The following is an 18,800-nucleotide window of genomic DNA, read 5'->3' as shown; positions in this document are numbered from 1 at the left end:
CATGTGGCCATTCACTGTAACGATCTGGATTGCTGCGCTTCCATCTGGAGCTCCAGGTCACCTTGTGGATCTCCTTATGTGGGAATAGTGTTCTAGTGATGACTAATCCATATGTGCTGCAGAAATCACATAATCTCTCACTGTTGTAATTCATGATGCCGACACCATGTCTTCCCATTACTTTGTCCCTGTTCATGTTTTCTTTCCCAACCTTGGAATTTAGGTCTTCCATCTCTGCAATCAGGTTGTTCTTTTTGAAACGTAATAACGTCCAGTAGTTAATACTAAAATTCGTCCTTTTCTTCATCTATAGAATCATCTGCATTTTACCCACTCTGGGTTGTATCATTATCAGCGCTTTTGGTTTCTGTAACAAGGTGGTTTTACAGTACAGGGTTGTTAGACCTGTAGCTAACCCCCAACCTGTAGAGCCAGTGGGTCACTTTTAGTTTGGCCTCTACCCCTTGACCTGTCCGGCACAGATGACGCTACCAGGAGATTGTGCTCCCTCTGTGGGTTACTGAGACACACAAATCCCCAACCACAACAAGGTAGCGATTCTTCACTCGGCCCCAGTCTCAGAGTAATGATTTTAAATGGGGTAGAGGAACAGTAGTCTCAGAATCCCAGATGACTCCACAAGTTCCCTTTTTTTTTTTTTTTTTTTTTTTAATTCTGCATGTTGTGAAAGGAGGAACTGTGGTGGTTCTGAAATCTTTGCAGGTGTGATATGCAGGAATACAATGAGCTCATGGTTATATTCATGAACTGCACAAACTAGAAAATAGGATACCAGCAGGTTTCTGCTGGTTTGAGAAAGCTGAGATAATACTGCTGATATGACTCTGGGGGTGTCATCACTATGAAAGCACTCTTATAATCAAGCAGTCAGCTATTGCCGATTCGGTATTGCCCATGATGAGCTCCATGTGCGTGGACAACCACGTCAGCCGACGTCACGCATGTCGCCACGCATGTCGTCAGGAGGACCAAGTTCACGCACGTCGATGACGGTACCCAGCTACGTTCGCGGCCCTCGTGACTTGCCTGTCCTCTCTCCCACTCGTGTTAGAGACTTACTGGGCCTTGCGATAGTAAACCCCTCTTTAATCACTCACATGGTTTCATCATTCTGCCAGGCAGAAGATGCACAGCTTGCGTAGGCTGTGTAAACAGCCAGGGGGTTTGGGGGGGAAGAGCGTACTTGAGCCGGAGAAGAGAAGGACGACAGGAAATTCTCATCCAGCAAGGCAATAAGCTGGCGTCAGCCTGCGCATTAGCATGTTCCTCCTGGTACAATGCATATCATGATAGTCCATTGCAAGTACATTTCTTTACATGTCATGACATAATACACCTCAGGATTCTCATGATGATACAGTACATCACTCTTTCTGAAACTTTTTAATATCTGAACTGAAATGAGAACCCTTACGGGAACCCATCAAATATACATACTAGCATTGCCTTGTGGATTGCAGACTCATTCCAGGACCCAATTTATACTCTCCCGTGACCCATTTTTGGGTCTTGACCCATAGGTTAAGAAACACTGCTGTATGTCATTGCACATTAAAAAAGCATGTTAATTAATTTTTTGAAAGTTGCCCTGCAGAGATATGAACATGCCTCTTTCATCTGTGTCCAAAAGATGACATACAACTTTGCAATATGGCACATATGGGAGACGATACCAGCTGGAGGGGACAAACTGCCCTCAGCCAGATTGGGTGAGGCTACTGAGGCTGGAAAAGGGCTGGAGAAGAGGGGACTTTGGTTTCTTTTCATCTAGTGGGGACTTTCATTTCTGCGGCATTCACAAAACAAAACTATGCAAAAATAAAGTTTGGTAACGTGTGAAATAAACCAGAATAATTTTGCTTTGGACAAAATATTTTATGTTTCATACAATAAAAAACTATATTTATTTTAGAAGGATTTCTTTGTTGCAGCTTTGAGTAGCTTCAAGTTGTTCTTTTTATTAAATATTAAAATAGCTGGGCTTTTTGCTTTACTTTTTGCCTTTTTGAGGTCGTACTTGCCTACATGATGTGGATGTGAGTTTGAAAGTAGCAGTGCCCTCTTTAAGTTTCATGCATCCTTGCGTTTTGTTCACCACATACTGTGCAGAGCAGTATGTATAGCCTGGGATTTGAATTGCCTAGTATTTACCAGTCAGCTGGGATACAGCACTGTCAAAACCTCAGTGAGTTTTACTGTAGAAATCCTCCACCAGGGGACGACACTGCTTTTTAAACCCTAGTGGCTCAATGCATGTCAAGAGTATACTGTATCCGTAGTTATTGACAACAATCAAAAATACCACAAGATTGAACTTGAACAATTTAGAGGCCTCAACAATTCAGAAGCGTACTACATGAAAAGCAGCATAGAAAAATAAGTTATGCTTTAGTTGAACAAATTCTGCCACAGCAGTCTGAATTGTTATGTTGGAAATGGAAGGGCGTTGAGCCAGTGAGGATCTTTATCGCAGTTCTTAATTTGGCAGGGAAGTGATTTTCTGTGAAGCAGTGGCAGTGTTTTTCTCTTCCTTCTCTATTTTGGTGGTGTCCTCGCTGCAAACAAACGGCAACTTTGTCTTGCAATTGTGTGAAACTCCTGCAGGACAGCCTCTCCCTAACAAGGCTTACTCGTCTTTATATCCTCTCTCTGTGTTGACTAGTGAAATTCATGCATCTGTGAAATTAATTAATTGACTAGCAAAAGGCTGGAAAAACTGTGTGGTTGGAAATATTTCGGTGTCGTGTGGAATTGAACAGGTAAGTCTAAAGAGAGGTCAGCACAACAAGATTTGCTCCCCTTTTGATCTGTACTTTCCAGAACCAAGCCTGGCAGTCCTCCGAGCAGATTAATGTCACTGAGTGAACCAGCAGTATTTATGTCCCTGATCTGAACTGTGTGCACTCCTTTGATGCACTCCTGTCCTCAGAGTTACTGGAAACATTTGTCTGGAAGAACATGTTTATAAGAAGAGCAAAGGGTTCTCTGCATCTTGGGAACATGTGGGACTAAAAACATTACTAAAGCATTAATATTCAGATTCTTCTTCCGATAGTCAACACAGTAATATCGTCATTTTAATTGCTACAGTAAACTAATGCTGCTGCAATGCTGCAGAATGATTTACGCTCTTTAAAAGGATATGGAGGGCTTCTGGGATTGCTACTGAATCTTTCTGCTGCTACTGCTTGTTTTATGCAAGCTTCTTTTTTTTGAGTAAACATAAACCTGGGGTGTCATAGCAGGGAGTCACAGGGACTCACTCCACCTGCCTCTGCCTTGGCGGACTATTGATTTGCTCCATAGATGCCCTCGTCCTGGGCCGAAATGTCTCTGTTGAAACAGGCAGTCCCTTCTGGTGCATTTCAGTGAACTGAAACATTGAGTGCCGGACCATTCAACTAACAGACAGATTTGACTTCAGCACATTGTGGTCTTGGGAAAAGTGTGTCAGCCTGAACACAAATATTACTATACCGTTCAGCATAGTTGACCTGTATTTATGTATGTTATGTGTACAGCATTTGTGACTGTATAGCTGTATATATTATGTATCTATCATGTAATCAAGCAGTCCCAGAATTTTGTATGTGTACAATATAATGTATGTGATACATACGTGGATGCATTTTACTAAGATTTAAGTCATTCCTTCCCAGTCCTGTTTCTGGAGATATGCCATCCTGTAAGTTTTCATTTCAACCATAATTTTGCACACCCAATTCGGCTAATTAGCAGCTCAACAACATCTCTAGCTGTTGAATGAGGCGCACTTTGTTAGGGTTGGAGTGAAAACCTACTGGACGGTAGGTCTCCAGGAACAGGTTGAATTACGAGACTGAGACTTTTAACAGGTTCTGTCTCGGGTTATTTCCCCATGACTAAGTGCCTGTCCCTCCCTGCAGGTGTCCATTGGGAAGCTCTACACTGCTCAGAAGACCGTCGTGGAGGACCGAGGGGCGAAGGCGACCGACTGAGCCGGGAGAGGGGGAACCTGGATGATGCGTCTGCTGAAGGGAGGGCGCAGGGGAGTCGGGGCATTCGCCCCCTTAAGCTTGAGCTCCCGACGGGGAGCACACGACAGGAAAAAGGGGGACCTGTGCTGCTGAGGCCCGGCTGTTTCCTGCCATTGCCTTTCTCTCGCGGGTCTTCTCCACAACGCTGTGGTGGCATGTTGAGCAGCTTTACGTCAGCCATATTCACTGTGAGCTTGTACGATGCTGTACACCCTGCCTTGATTCCCTTTTGTTATTTGATTTAACTTTTAAACAGTTTATTGTTACACTATATAAATACACGTGTATATATTTCTTTGTTTGAACTGAATTTGAAACTGAATTAAAGGTATGTATTTGAATCAGAATTTTTATTTTTCATTCATAAATGGCTTGCTTCAAAAATATTGTCCAAAGAAATAATGGAATAGGAATAATTGAATTTGCAGGAGTGCGATTATACGCTTGTATGTGTCTGTATAAACACTTGTATTAAACATAATGCACATGCTTAAATATATTAGTATTGCCATACATGTGAGATGTTTATGTATAAGTGTGCATTATATCTAGTGTACAGTATGTGTTTATCCATGCATAGACTGTCTACTTACTCATTATAATCACAAATATATTTGAGTGTGTATATGTATGTGTTTGTGTAGCTCATTGTCTGTTGTGCCTGTCCCTCAAGGTTGAGTGTTTAAAAATAGCCAGTTTGTTGTTGTTAAGGCACACACTCAGCGAGTGCTGACCTAGTGAACGGGTGCAAAGTGTATAAAGGTCATGTAATATATTGACTTCCCGGGGAAATGGCCTTTTCTGTGGACTGACAAGACTACCCATTATAGTTTTTCTTCTACATTACTTGACCGTTTCACTGTTCAGATAATAATAAATAATAATATAAATCCAATTCCACCATTTATAAATCAAATATTGAAAACATGCACGTACAGTAGCACTGAAGATTGAACTTAAAATGACTCTACATTCTCCAACATAAAGAATATTATTTGGCTTTATGCTCTGAAATAAGGTGGTGGCACTGAATCCAACAGGACCCAGATGCTTATGGAAATCTAAGAGGTCATAAAGTGTATGTGTTCATATTTTATATGATCCAACATTTTTATCTCCTGTGGTTTCTCTTAAGAGGTTTTGTTTCTCTAAGTACTGCTTTGGGTTAATCACTGCGATTGTGTGCTTCTTTTCAATTTATTTAATGCATCCTAGAAATGAGTCATGCATGGAAAAAAGCAATGAAACTAAATGTTATCATGTATTTTACTGTACATATTGTGCAAAGTTTTGCAAGGTTGGCAGTCAACAACCGGTTGAGGGTATGGAGCGGTATCATCTTCAAATTAATGGGATTTGAATCTGTATTCAGCTGTTGAAAATCCATATACATGGATGCCAGAATTTAGTATTCAAGACATTATCCCCCCTAAAGCAAGAAATCATTCATATTTCAGGTTAATCTGGGGATACAGCTGCCCGTGTGTCCTATTCCTAAGTGAGTATCATTCCAAAATAAATCCAGGTCTATCCTGAAAACGCTGTTCATTTATTGGAAACCTGGCCTGGCAATCCAGTGTTCTGTTTGCTGATTAGATTAGCATTAGATAGGTAAACACGATCAAGCATGATCTACTCGAGGACTTTGTTACCGTGATACAAAGGTGAATGATGGTCTTCAAAAAAGAGACGAGCACATCCCAGTGACTAGTGGAATATAATTTTAGCCCACAATAGTACTGTTTTTTTTTTTCCTTTGTTTTATTCTGAATGACAAATTTTTGTAGTTGTATGATTTGGATTTCTGTTTATTTATTTTTTTGTTTTCAAGCCACTATTCAGAGGGTTATCTTAATACATTTACATTCAATTTTTTAAAATACATTGTATTATATAATGCAATTTGTTGTGTGATTTTAATACATTCATTCAAGGATATTCACAAAAATAACAGTTGTTTTAGGCAAAAGTAGAATAATACCATTTTAAAAAGTTGCCAACAAGAAGACATGAAAGTCCTAACAATGGATATGAAATTATGGGGGGGGGGGGGGAATCTGTATAAAATAGATGAAGTATTGTGAGTACAACATATTCATAGAGGTGGTACAATTTTCTGCAAACTCAAGAACTGGAGGTCCAAGAACTCCTGGTTTTTCGACCTCCCTTTACCTCGGAGTCAAGTGTAAATACAGGCTGGCCAAATTTTTTAGTTAATTTACCTGGGGGAAAAGAAAACCCGGGCTAGATTTGGATTCAAGGTTCAGATTTGAGTATACATATTTTATACCTTATTTACATTGCGGTAGTGCAGTGGTTCCCAAACTCGGTCCTTGGGCCCCCTGCATATGCTAGTTTTCATTCCATTGTAATTTTTTTTAATTTTATTAAATGCCTTTTATGTTTAGAAGGATTATTTACCCTCTTAAGCCACATGATCAAATTAAAGACTGGTGTAATTATGTTGTTGAACGTGTGTTTTTAAAAAATATACTGTAAAGAGGGGCGTGCCCAGAACCACGTTTGGGAACCACTGCAGTAGTGAGAGTATCAATGCACCATATGCCTCAGAAGTTTTACTTTACTGTTTGCTCAAATATTGTTTTATCATAGTATAAACAACTCTTATGACATATTTTATAAAATATGTTGCTATACTGTAGGCCATTAAATACCAGTTTTGTATGTAAGTTTTCTTGAAAATAATGCTTTATAGGCTAATCTAAGATCTAACCATTTCATAATTTCTTTTTAAAAAATAATGTTAATTATTCAACATATGTATCACAATATGTCGTAGGATCCATGAAAAAAATAGTTGTACTTAAAGTGTTATTCAGAACTAACAGCAGCACGTGTGAGTACATTGTAAGTGTAGACTATCGCTGTCTCATTTCACGTATTTGCACACAGATTAAATATACAATGTTCTGCAAACTTGCCACGTCTCTCATTTTCACTACCGAATGACAGCCATAAAACCAAAGGCTATCGGGGGACATATGAACTTTAATATATTTATTAAAGTGCCGTACTATGTAGGCTGCTAATTAAGTGCGCAGGCCCGTGACATTACATAAAGTAATGTGCGTTTAAGTGGCAAGGAATGCTGCTGTCTCATAAGTGGAAATGCAGTGATACTTCAAAGTGTAATTCTTTCCTTCGTTGTTATCCCAAAACTCGCCGTAGTCAGTCTTGGAATATACTGCGAAGTGAACCGAGGAGCTGGGGTCCATGAATGGAGGCGTATACATCGTGAACATAAACTTTTCTCCGACTGCAGCAGTATTCTTCCCTGACATTGGTATCGCTTGCGCATCCATGAATGAAAGCCAGTCGTTGAATGTATACCTCACTCCAACCTCCCTCTTACATGAGCCCGATGTCAGTGCTCTTATCGTCCCTCGCACGTCAAATCGAGTAACAGTTATTTTTTCTAGAGTTACGCGGCACCGTTCAACTCGGGTTTCAAAGTCAGTTTTCTCCACTGGCATCTTGAACGTGGGTACCAACCGATCCACTGCAAGTGTGGAATTGAATGTGTCACACACGTCTCCAAATAATTCACATTCTTGTTGAGGAGGGAAGGTCTGAAGTCTTGAAAATACTTTAGAAGGGACGTGTGGGTCGTCAGTGCTGCTGAAGTGCTTCACGCTTTCCAAGTTAAGTCCCAGCGCATCTGCAAACTTCACTCTCTTTCTGCATCCCTGTGAGATTTTTTTGAAAAGGCTTGTCTGCTCCGGGTAAGCGGGCAGTGACTTCGCCCTTCGCCTGTCTTTTAAGAGGATCTGTTGCTCCTCAAAATCCGTGTAATCAGCATTATCATCAAGTCCATTGCCGTTTTCAGGTGGCGGTTCACCAAAACTCTTCCAACTGTTGCGCTCCACACTTTTACATCCTTGCTTATAATTATGGACATGACCCGTGTCGGACATATGCGACTCTGTGCCGTTGATATCCATTAAGTTTGTGTCAAAGGCAAACAATTGTCTGAAGGAAACTACTATGTAAAAAGAAAGACACTCGCGTGAAATTGTGGTTAAATAAGGAAAACTAAGATGGCTTGGTAATTAAACCGACCTTGTTAATGGCCATCCACAGAAGCCACCGAAAAACTGCCCGCTGCTGTATCCAGCATAAACCACTGCGCGTCACAGCAGCGTAACTTAAAAGGATGAGGAAATACTGTTAGCTTACTCAGACCCCTGTGACTGAAAACGTGCATTGAGTTTTAGGCCAAATGTCACTTTATTACACTTACATGTAAGGCTACTGAAAACAACAACAACAACAACAACAACAACAATAATAATAATAATAATATAGCCTACGGAATCTTCTCAACAAAATTATTAAATGTACATCGATGTTCAGATGTTTTTTTATTTTTTTTAATTTTTTTTTTTTTTACTGTCAATTGAAATAAAGGTTACACAGTGCAATGTTGAACTGCATGTATAGTTCAATAAAACTGTAGACTACCACTTGCCTTCTCGTGTAGCCGAAGGCAGTGGTAATTCCTGAATAAAACGTCTATGCACTCTCACAGTAGCCCTACTTGTGAAATGTGTCGAGCTGTACACTAATGTCAAACCCGTTTGCTGTCTCTTGATTTTAGTTTTACTATAATGAAACATGGGTGTCAATCTACTTCCAACCGCCAATATATCAATGTTTCAAAGGACAGGTGGAGATATGGAGATATTAATTGTCTGATCTCTCAGCGTCCTTGTTTAGTTTTGATAGTGTTGGTTATGTGTTTTTATTTTTGGAGTTAGTGATTAACACCATGGATGTACTTTCACTTCAAAAAATCGCATTTACCTTAATATAGGCTTGTGAATAGGCAACCCTCCACTATGATTTATGATGATGATGATGATAATAATAATAATAATAATAATAATAATAATAATAATAATAATAATTATTATTATTATTATTGTCGTTGTTGTTGTCATTATTGGTATTATTATTTTTGTTATTATTGTAATTAAATAATAATTAATTTAATCTGTTTTAATATCTGAAAGGGATTATACATCGTACATGGACTATTTTTTTCTAATTCTCCTCTGAAGTATATCCTGGAAGGTATCTAGATGGAACTGCTTCTTATGCAAGTTTTTCAAATGTTTTCTTTTTCAAGGAAGTGCATGAGGATGACACAGGAAGTGACGCCGGTGAGTCCGCCTTTCAGAAGGTTGCAATCTTGCTATTGGTTAAGTATACGAATAGAGGAGAAACAGGAACTGCAAATACCCGTGAAGATCTTCAAATAGTATTGTCAAACTACTAAGAAAGTATAGTTAATTCATGAGTAGATAATTGTCGCTGTCAGCAATGTTTACGAATTTAGAGAAATGTCCAAGGAATTTACTTATCTGTGAGAAATCCAGTTTCTTGAATGAAAAATCTCGTCATGCCACACACGTGGCTAAGCACTTTTTTAACTACAAGGTGAGTGTTGCTAGGTATGTTGTAAATGTAGAAACATGGAGATTCCAGTGGTAGCGCAGCAGTCTGTTAAAACACTAAATACAACTGTCTTCAGTATTCCGAAGTTAGCACTATAAACGTTTGTTGCATTCGTAAATATTAAATAAATTACTGTGTCTGCAATTGAAATCTGACTTAATTATTCGATTTATACGCGGAACTAGTCTGGACGTCGGATTGTCCGAGGAGTCCTGTAAAAGTACTTCGCCAAAAACCGTAATCTGATGTTTCGCATTTTTAAATTTAAATATTGTTAGGCTTAGACTGGCAAATGGGTGCTTATAAGACACAAATGGCGTGTGATCCGATACACATTTCATCGCTAAAAAGAATGTGGACACCTGAACATGTGCGCTTGTTGAACTACTCAATGAAAAACCATGGGCAAGAAGTTTGTTGCCCCTTTGATGCTGTAACAGCCTCCACTCTTCTGGGAAGGGTTTTGCACTAGATTTTGAAACATGGCTGCGGGGATTCGCTTCCATTCAGCCAAAAGAACATTAGTGAGGTAGGGCACTGATGTTGGGCGATAAGGCCTGGTGTGCAGTTGGCATTGCAATTCATTCCAAAGGTTCTCATCCCATGGGTTAGAGGTCAGGGCTCTGTGCAGGTCAAGTTCTTCCACACCAAACACAGCAAACCATTTCTTTATGGACCTGGCTTTGTGCACGGGGCCATTGTCATGCTGAAACAGGAAAGGGCCTTCCCCAAACTGATGCCACAAAGTTGGAAGCACACAATTCTCTATTATGTCATTGTGTGCTGTAGCATTAAGATTTCCCTTCACTGGAACTAAGGGACCTAGCCCAAACCAGGAAAAACAGCCCCAGACTATTATTCCGCCTCTATAAAACTTTTCAGTTGGCACTATGCGTTTGGTAGGTAGTGTTCTCCTGGTATTTGCCAAGCCCAGATTTGTCTGTCAGACTGCCAGATAGTGAAGTTTGATTCATTACTCCAGAGAAAGTGTTTCCACTACTCCAGAGGTCAATGTAGGTGTGCTTTACACCACTCCAGCTGATGCTTGGCGTTGCGCATGATGATCTTAGGATTGTTCGCGGTAGCACGGCTATGGAAACCCATTTCATGGAGCTCCCGATTAACAGTTCTTGTGCTGACATTGCTTCCGGAGGCAGTGTGGAAGTTGGTAGTGAGTGCTGCAACCGAGGACAAACGCTGCTCGCTTCAGCCCCGTTCTGTGAGCTTGTGTGGCTTTCGTGGCTGAGCTGTTCTTACTCATAGACATTTTCACTTAAAAAAAAAAAAAAAAAGCACTTAGTTGACTGGGGCAGCTCTATCAGGGCAGAAATTTGACGAACTGACTTGTTGGAAAGGTGGCATCCTATGACAATGCTACATAGAAAGTCACTGAGCTCTTCACTACAACCCATTCTACTGCCAGTGATTGTCTATGGAGATTGCATGGCTGTATACTTGATTTTAGGCCCCTGTAGGTTAGCAATGGGTGTGGCTGAAGTAGCCAAACCCACTAATTATAAGTGGTGTCCACGTACTTTTGGCCATATAATATATTTGCCTAGACGTGAATGCTCAACCTTTATCTAGCTAAAAATAAATTGAAATTTGTCATGTTATACACGTGTGATTTATCTTTACTCACAGGTGTCTGTTTTAATACCGGAGTGTGGAATTATTCCATCTGGGCTGAGAAGTGTTGTCAGCAGCTTCTCAAAATATTATCTTTTGAAGAATTTACCTGTGTATAAACTGCTTGAGGAAGAGTTTCTGGAGAAAGTTGCAAAGAAAGGTAAACAAAAAAAATCCCTTTTCTGCTGTGTTCCAGAGTAGCTGAATTTGGTGGTGACCAAGCACTGACTTTTCTGATTATTTGCAGGCTGTCTGTATGCACTATCTTACAAGACCAGAATTGACCAAGACAACACCTTTGCCCTTCTCCCAACTGGTAAGAATGGTCACTGTCACTCTTCTTGTTCATATTGTGCCCAGGTTAGCATGCGCCATGTGTTATTTCTCTTCACTTGTATTTACTTCTTTACTTCAGGACAGGTGATATTGTCTGTTGATAAGGACACATATGAGGAGCTGGGTCTTGAAGGCAAGGCCTCACAATACAACCACAGACAGCCAATGAGATATGGTGGGCAGTCACACCCTGTTTTTAACTTGTCTTACTATGTCTGATCAGTTTATGTGTTTAGTTTAATTCATACATGTTAAATTAGTTTCTTTGCATTGCAATTTCCAATAGAATGGACAGTTGTGTGTGTAGAATGGAGTATGTTTTATTTCAAAGTGGTGACCATTGACCTGACGGATAAGTCTATGGCCGCTGGTGGGAAGCGGTACAAACGGGTGATGTGGGCCTTGCAAGAGAAGGTGCAATTAACAAGTGATTTCCTGCTGGCCAGATATAGCACAGGTAAGTTTTGGTAAGACAGTAGTTTTATATGTCTTCATTCATGAGTGGGTCATCACAGGAGTGACATGGACAGAAATACGGCTATCATTATGATGTGGTAATTCCTTAAACTTGCATCAAATAAAATTGCTCATTGGCACATACAATAGGAAACAGTTGTGGATTGAAAACGGATAAATGTTATGAACCTTTGAAATAAAAATTTTATCTTAACAGGGCGACAGATTGCCTTGTTAGTCAAATTAGTCTTCAGCCCTGTCTTGTTACTGTGATGATATTGCACAGGCAAATTTATTTTGCATTTACAGTTTACATTAGCTCAGTTAGTAGCAGTATTATGCATGTAAAAAAGCCCTTAAGCCCTTCAAGGTTTAATCTCGTAAGTCTCCTTGTGTGCAAAGGAGAGGCAATATAGTGAGGATGAATACTCTGAAGGTTGAGTCATTTTGGAAATTTTCAGTCTTGGCCGTAGAAAATTATTTCTTGTAATGACTTGGGTTACGATAGAGGAGGAGGTGTTTTTTTGCTGACTGAATTGCTAAGTGTCACTCACCTCCACTGGCGCCTCAGTACCTCAGTATCAATTACTGAACCCTGTAGACCTTGAGTCAAAAGAACAGAAGCAGTAATGAAGCAGTGGGCTTAGCTGTTCCTTTCTTTCAGTGTGCGGAATGCCACAGTCGCATTCAAACCATACAAGATAGCATCTCCATTAGCAGGCTACTCTTCCTAATGGCTGCCCTGTGTTCTCCTCAGGGGGTGATGGTGAGGACTTGCTTCAGTCCTTCTTCTCTCAGTATAGCTGTAAAGAGCTCAGACCCTCCATCAGCTCCCAGACCTTTAAGAACCTGCCGTGCCCTTCCCTGGACCCCAATGACTTGCGCGGGGACACTCGATCATGTGACCCACAGCAGTTCCTGGAGTGGCTGGGAGCCGTTACCATGGATATAAGTTGGTGAGCATGAGCTGTGTGGTTATATTTCATTTCTCCTTTGTTGTCAGATGGCCAAAAATAACTGCCACATAATATAACACAGTTTATGTGGCTAATGACATTGGTGTCAATAATGTTTTTATTGTAGTTTAGAAGTCAGGTTGTGGCATTGCTTCTTCAGAAAATGCCCTGTCTAGAGAGCTTCATTTCACTGAAAGAATTTAAATCAAGAATTCAGGAAGTATTTTTTAGAAGTGTGTGATTGTTTTTTACTACTGGTATTCTTTGTTCATATTGTGTGTCCTTGATGTCTCTTGTATGTTTTATTTGGCATTGAGCTGCTTCCTTGGCCAGGTCTCATAAAAAGAGATCCCATATGTCTACAGGACTACCGGTGTGGTATAGAAATCTGAGCCCATAGAAAACTGATGCCTGGGACATTTTCCTATTATTGAAAAGTGACCCCCTTATGTAAAAATGACCCACATAACGTAGGTTTTTTGGATTAAAAATTACATGTTTATTGTAATGTGTTTTTTTGGGATTGTGGCCAGTTTACTATATAGCATGTATATTTTTATATAATAGAAAAATGACTCAAAGGTCACTTTTCCATGGGGATCACTTTTCCATCTGACACCAAATTAAATAAAGGTTAAATAATCTTAGATATTTAATAGGATGTGTTATGTACACGAGATTACATGTTGATTACATCTTTTACAGTAACAATGAGGCAGCCAGCTTTGTATCTGCATATTGCTGTCCAGAGCCACAGAGCTCTGTAAGTCAAGCCCTGCTCTGCAGCACCACAGGCCTGCTCCTGCCAGAGGACATACACTCCCTGCTAGAGGAGCTGCGGTAAGACAGACGTGTGGTACTATTCATCATCTGCAGTGTACATTTATTTTCTTGTGCACTCATCTGCATGGGTGCTTCAAATTGCTGCTAAGCTGTGGTGTGAAATGGGAGACCTCGATCACAGTGCAAAAACTGTCAGTGGACAGGTTAAACTTTAACCCGTTCGTCTCCCTTTGACTTGCTTTACGTTCAGGCGGTACTTCGACGAGCCCAGGTTCACGTCGTGGCTGTCGGTGACGGTGCATGGTTTTGCAGACAGTCCCGTCTCCTGGGGTGGCACCGAGCATGGCTTCCACAAGGGTGGGGAGAACTTCTACACTTTTGTACTGTTCAAGAACCAAGACTACTGGCTGCACATGGCCACTGGGGCTAATGATGGTTGCCCTCCCTAAAATGTACCATCCATTATTTATGTCAGTGTATGCCCATTGAAACATGCACACTAGCGCAGTTTTTCAGGTGAATTTCAGTGGAACTCGACAATTTGACTTTCAGAGACTTGTGTTGGAACACCATTTGACATTTTCCAGAACCTGGATTGTTATTTTTAGTTTTTCATATTTGTAAATTTTTACATCCTGTAATATAAAAAATTATAAGTTGTAGAAAAAGGTACTTTGATTTGTGAAATACATCTGAATAGAATTTACAACCTCCAGCTCTCAAGCCCGTTAGGTTGTGTTTGGCTTATAGCAGTGTACAGTTAAGGCGAGCTATCTGGGAGAAAATCGCAATATGTTATTGCTACCTATGCTGTTAAATAAAACTCAAAAGAAAGACTGTTGCAGAAGCATTTAGAAAATGGTTTTTGACCTATGTTACCATAATTTGTCTGGATCTTGAAATTTATTGACCGATGTTAGCCCGTAAGCTGGGCTAATATCGACTGTGTTCTCCTATTCTGTTATATTTCATTATTCATTGTTTATGTGTTTTGATTTTGTTTTTGAGATTTTACCTGCATTGAGCGATTGCTGCTTGCGCCTACTTTCATCTTGTCCTTGTCCTCTTTCCAGTACTCAGATGTCAGGAAACGCATATTCGGAGGGTGGGACTTTGGAGGGAGGAGGTGGAACGTTTTTTTCCTAAATCTAGCTCTCGTGATTGTTTTTCCAAACTTACATACTGCACCTTTAAGTTACATTGTCTCCAAACTCCTTTTTACTGTGAAAGCAGGCACTAAAATTATTTCACATGCACCTTTCTCCTGCTTTGGGATTCCAGGGCCAATACTGTATTGATTTCACTATATCAATGTAATGACTGCTGTACACATTACCACTGGGTAAATGCTGCAAAGCAGATTAGAGTATTTATTTCACCAAACAATATCAGTGTCCCCAGTCAGGCTTCATAAGTCCAACTTACTTGCTGTCACCTGTAAATTGTTCAAGGCAGGTGTGCGGTTTGGCTTTTTAATATAAATGTTCATCAATGTTATGAAGCGTACTTCATTTCATGCCTGGTCATGCCTGCGTTACTTAATCGGTGAACTTTGTTTGAATTGGGTTGAATCAGGGTCAGGAATAAAATGTTCTGAACCACAGAGCTGAAACAGAGGGGTGATTGAAGCCTCTTTCACAACGAGGTGTGGAGAGGTGTCCTTGGCTGCAAGAAAAGACAGCATACATATCATTCAGTACACACACAGGTTGATACTGATGTACAAAACCATTTTATTTTTTTACCATTTTTCACAGCAGAATATATTTCATTAATCTATAAAAACTTTACAGATTTTACAATATATTTATATATAGCTCATAGACTACAACATGAAATAGGTCCCACAAATGTAAAAATACTGTACCTAGAGTTCAGACTAAAAGCAGGTATATATATACACTTATCCATCTTATGGGGATGATTCAGCTGTTGGTGGCTGTCTATGAGGGGGTCAGCGTCAGTACATTTTTCTGTACAAAAATAAGGTACAATCCCAAGAGCAAAACTTATGTAATCCCCTTGGCATACCATTAGTAACAATGGCTCAATAGGACATTTTGGCAGAGTTAAACTTGTTCTTCCAAGAACATTAAAAATACACCTCTGCAAAGTCTGTTACAAATGCTGTTATCTTTACATAAATAATTTTCCAGTTTGAGTGCACAGTATGGAGAAAAGGTGTCAACCTTGTGCTGATGAATTATGTGACCACCTGCCTCTGCCAAATTGTGAGGCATCTGCCATGCAACTAACAATCTGTGGCTACACCTGCGGTTGACGTCACCTGTTGTAAATCGGTCAACGATTGGTGTAATAAAAGCTTTCCTAGGTTTCATGTGAAGACTTGCTTCGGATGCTGTGGTCATGAACTGGTGTGTTAGACACAGCTGTTCCCTGTAGTGGACACAGTCAATTTAATTTCTTTATTAACCTCGATCTACTGCAGCCTCTGAGTCACTTGAACGTGGTCAATTATATCTAACTTCTTTCATACCTCATTAGGTCACATTTAAGGCCAGAAGAGCACCAGTGTAGTATGTTTAAGTACATAAATGTCCAATATGATTCCCTGAAATAAATGGGAACTGTGAGCTTGAATGGACTGAAGCGAGGAGACAATACATCTTCATGGCTACGACTAAGAGTCTTGACTCATCGCACCTTTGGAATTCACATTTCTCAATGTTACATTTAAGTTGACCACCAAAATGTGTGACACCAGAAAGAACCACAAAGAACATTGGGGTTTGCTTGTTTTAAGAGTATTTATCAGGGACTCCTCTGCCTGAGTTCATTTTGTTTGTCATTATTCGTGTGACGAGGAGGGAACCCAATACTTCAGACCTGGTGCAAAAACATAAGGGGTTATACATTAACTTTTTCTGCTGTTAATTTTTAATAGACAGTTTAGTCCCACATCTCATATTGCAATTCACCCGATGAGGAAGACCACAGTGCTAACTGCTATAGTCCACTGGTTCCATTTCTCACTTCAGATCTCAACCACTCCAGGTTTCAGGCCAATCCCCTCCTCGAAATCTGACAAGTTTCCAGCAAATCAGTTATAAATACAACAATACAAATAAACTATGTTTGGACAAATTGACATTTAAAAAGTACCTATTTAGAGAACAAATATGTTTAAATGGCATTAAATGAAGCATGTCTGCCTTACTACTCTCCTCATGCAGGATGTTAGACAATATAGTGTCGTCAATAAAAGAAAAACAAAAAATGTTCAGTTTGACCTTAGTGTAGTAGGGCAGTGTGTTCTACTCCTTGGCAAGGACGGCCCATCATGTCAGCTGGTTCTGAGCCGTTGGTTACAGTTGCTTAGACACAGGTCTCTTAAACAGGTGTGAGCAAGGTGCACTTTTCCCACCATGAAAATGGGGAAAAGTGCACCTTGCTCATGGGGGGACTCGATAAATTCTTAGAAAAATTCTGAGGATTTGATGAAACATGGTAAGAGCCAGGTTTAAACAAAAACCGATATACACATTGCACACTGGGATACCCAGGCAGAATACCTTACTTTGAACTTTTCCCAATCATTTGCAACCCTCACAAAAAAACAGTACAAACAAAACAATCTTTACATCAAAAAGCAAAGGAATACTCTCCTTTTTCTCACTTTTCTTTGAAGGAAGGCTTTTTTAGACTTTTAAATTATTAAATTAGAATATTTTAAAGTGAACCTAAACCACATTTCCCTTAACAATATGAAATATTTGGCATAAGCTAGTCAGCCTAAAAGTACTAGATCTCTCTTACAGACAGACGGACAGACACACACACACACACCTCGGCAGTTTTCACTCTTGTAAATAAGCATGTTGACCAGTAATGCTGACCCATAACAAATAAAAATTAGACCACAAATAATTAAAGTTGGGGAAAAAAAGAAGCTGATCCCAGGTTTAACTGACCAGGTGAATTTGTCTTGATGAGCTCTAATACTGCCACAGGTGATGAGTGGAGTTCTTCTGTAAGGAGAATCTTCATGTGTGTAGAAGAAAGCAAAATGTACAAAAAAGTCTAGAAAAGTTCACAGAGTCGACTCCAATGGACGCGCCAGTGTAGAGTTTGAGCTCAATTTATAGTCTTCTGCTGCCATAGTGACAGCCTGGCAGCTGGGCCTCCTTCACAGCTACCACAGCCAGTAAATTTTACCAACAAATTTTACATATTACTTGTCTGCAGGTTTATACAGTATGAGCATTATCAGTAAGGCTTGTTTATCTTAATTTAACATATGTACAGAGGTCCAACCTTATTTGGCTAAGACACTTCTTTCTTCTTTAGTCCGCATAAAGCCTGTCCCCTCCAAACAGTGGTACGCACCCCTCCCCCTCCTCCAGTTTTGTGGGTGCACAGCAGATCATTACATTTAAATAAAGCTCATGAGACAAACAGGTGGAGCTGTGGGACAGAAACACAGGGGGACAGTGTTGGACAGTCAAATGTGTTCCACAGTACACCCCTGTTGCCATACCTTGGACTTAATACATCTGTTCCTCAACATCAGTTGGCCAGCAGAATCGAAAACCCGATCCACAATCACACAACCTTTGGCCACATGCACACACAGACGCATGTGTTCATATAGGAATTCACACGTTTTGCGTGAGGTCCGGTCCTCCAGGGCAGCCGAGCTTCCTCTGAGCTTCCGTGCGAGTGTCACCATGCCTTCTGGCCAAGGAACAGCCTTGCACGATTAGAACTCATCGATCTTCTTCTGAAGGTACTTGAGGATGGAGTCCATGCCTTGGGGCGATCCCCAGACTCTCTTCAGGACCTCGCACTCCCGCTCGTTGGCCTGCTCCAGGGCTGCCCTGCTGGTGCTGCAGACCAAGGCCTTAGACTCCCGCAGAACCTGAGCGTAGCCACAGCCCCACATTAACGGGGGGGGGGGGGGGGAATGGGAGGAGAAAGAAACTAGTTTATGAGAATGAAAATGTTAGGAAGAAACAGCCACTGTATGTTGAGTCTGAAACTGTTGGGTTTGAAAGTCTTCATTAATGTTTCACTGTGGGTAAGATCCTTACATTATCATGCATAATCAAGTGCAAGATGGGCATAATTCAACCATGGTAGCTAAAAATATACCATTGCTATTTAG

The 18,800-nt window shown here is 40.3% G+C and overlaps 4 protein-coding genes across 5 annotated transcripts in view; 2 read left to right on the top strand and 2 right to left on the bottom strand.

Annotated features, from left to right (window-relative positions):
* The window catches only part of LOC135252620 (LYR motif-containing protein 4A-like), a 40,943-nt gene extending 36,559 nt beyond the window's left edge, over positions 1 to 4,384 (top strand). The window contains exon 3 of the mRNA XM_064330903.1: positions 3,927 to 4,384. Coding sequence (XP_064186973.1) covers positions 3,927 to 3,998 — 72 coding nt within the window. The 3' untranslated portion in view covers positions 3,999 to 4,384. The remainder of the gene's footprint in view (positions 1 to 3,926) is intronic.
* A 1,991-nt stretch (positions 4,385 to 6,375) lies between these two features.
* LOC135252619 (protein phosphatase 1 regulatory subunit 3G-like) lies at positions 6,376 to 8,215 on the bottom strand. The gene has a single exon (XM_064330902.1). It carries the CDS (start codon positions 7,997 to 7,999, stop codon positions 7,130 to 7,132), a length of 870 nt encoding a protein of 289 aa, XP_064186972.1. The 5' UTR covers positions 8,000 to 8,215; the 3' UTR covers positions 6,376 to 7,129.
* A 997-nt stretch (positions 8,216 to 9,212) lies between these two features.
* Positions 9,213 to 14,127, top strand: rpp40 (ribonuclease P/MRP 40 subunit). 2 transcript variants are annotated; one of them, XM_064330901.1, is made up of 8 exons: positions 9,213 to 9,497; positions 11,160 to 11,304; positions 11,392 to 11,460; positions 11,560 to 11,655; positions 11,812 to 11,937; positions 12,694 to 12,892; positions 13,687 to 13,732; positions 13,926 to 14,127. In XM_064330901.1, exons 1-8 carry the CDS (start codon positions 9,381 to 9,383, stop codon positions 14,103 to 14,105), a joined length of 978 nt encoding a protein of 325 aa, XP_064186971.1. In that variant the 5' UTR covers positions 9,213 to 9,380; the 3' UTR covers positions 14,106 to 14,127. The 2 variants fall into 2 exon arrangements, with proteins under 2 accessions (XP_064186971.1, XP_064186970.1); XM_064330900.1 differs by having other exon boundaries at positions 9,216 to 9,497; positions 13,598 to 13,732.
* Positions 14,128 to 15,384: 1,257 nt separating this feature from the next.
* Positions 15,385 to 18,800, bottom strand: part of cdyl (chromodomain protein, Y-like) — a 43,982-nt gene continuing 40,566 nt past the window's right edge. The window contains exon 7 of the mRNA XM_064330895.1: positions 15,385 to 18,554. Within this exon, the coding sequence (XP_064186965.1) occupies positions 18,396 to 18,554 (159 nt within the window). The 3' untranslated portion in view covers positions 15,385 to 18,395. The remainder of the gene's footprint in view (positions 18,555 to 18,800) is intronic.

This window comes from Anguilla rostrata, chromosome 4, assembly GCF_018555375.3.
Source record: "Anguilla rostrata isolate EN2019 chromosome 4, ASM1855537v3, whole genome shotgun sequence".
Lineage (NCBI taxonomy): Eukaryota > Metazoa > Chordata > Actinopteri > Anguilliformes > Anguillidae > Anguilla > Anguilla rostrata.
The sequence above is the reverse complement of the archived record's forward strand: the minus strand, read 5'-3'. Positions and strand labels throughout refer to the sequence as shown.

What these genes read in the sequence shown, in the direction of transcription:
- LOC135252619 (XM_064330902.1), bottom strand. Translation starts at nt 7,999, where the DNA reads ATGGATATCAACGGCACAGAGTCGCATATGTCCGACACGGGTCATGTC.
- rpp40 (XM_064330900.1), top strand. Translation starts at nt 9,381, where the DNA reads ATGTTTACGAATTTAGAGAAATGTCCAAGGAATTTACTTATCTGTGAG. An exon ending in CTTTGCCCTTCTCCCAACTG is followed by an intron (nt 11,461 to 11,559) that starts GTAAGAATGGTC and finishes TCTTTACTTCAG; the next exon opens with GACAGGTGATATTGTCTGTT. An exon ending in GTTACCATGGATATAAGTTG is followed by an intron (nt 12,893 to 13,597) that starts GTGAGCATGAGC and finishes CATCTTTTACAG; the next exon opens with TAACAATGAGGCAGCCAGCT.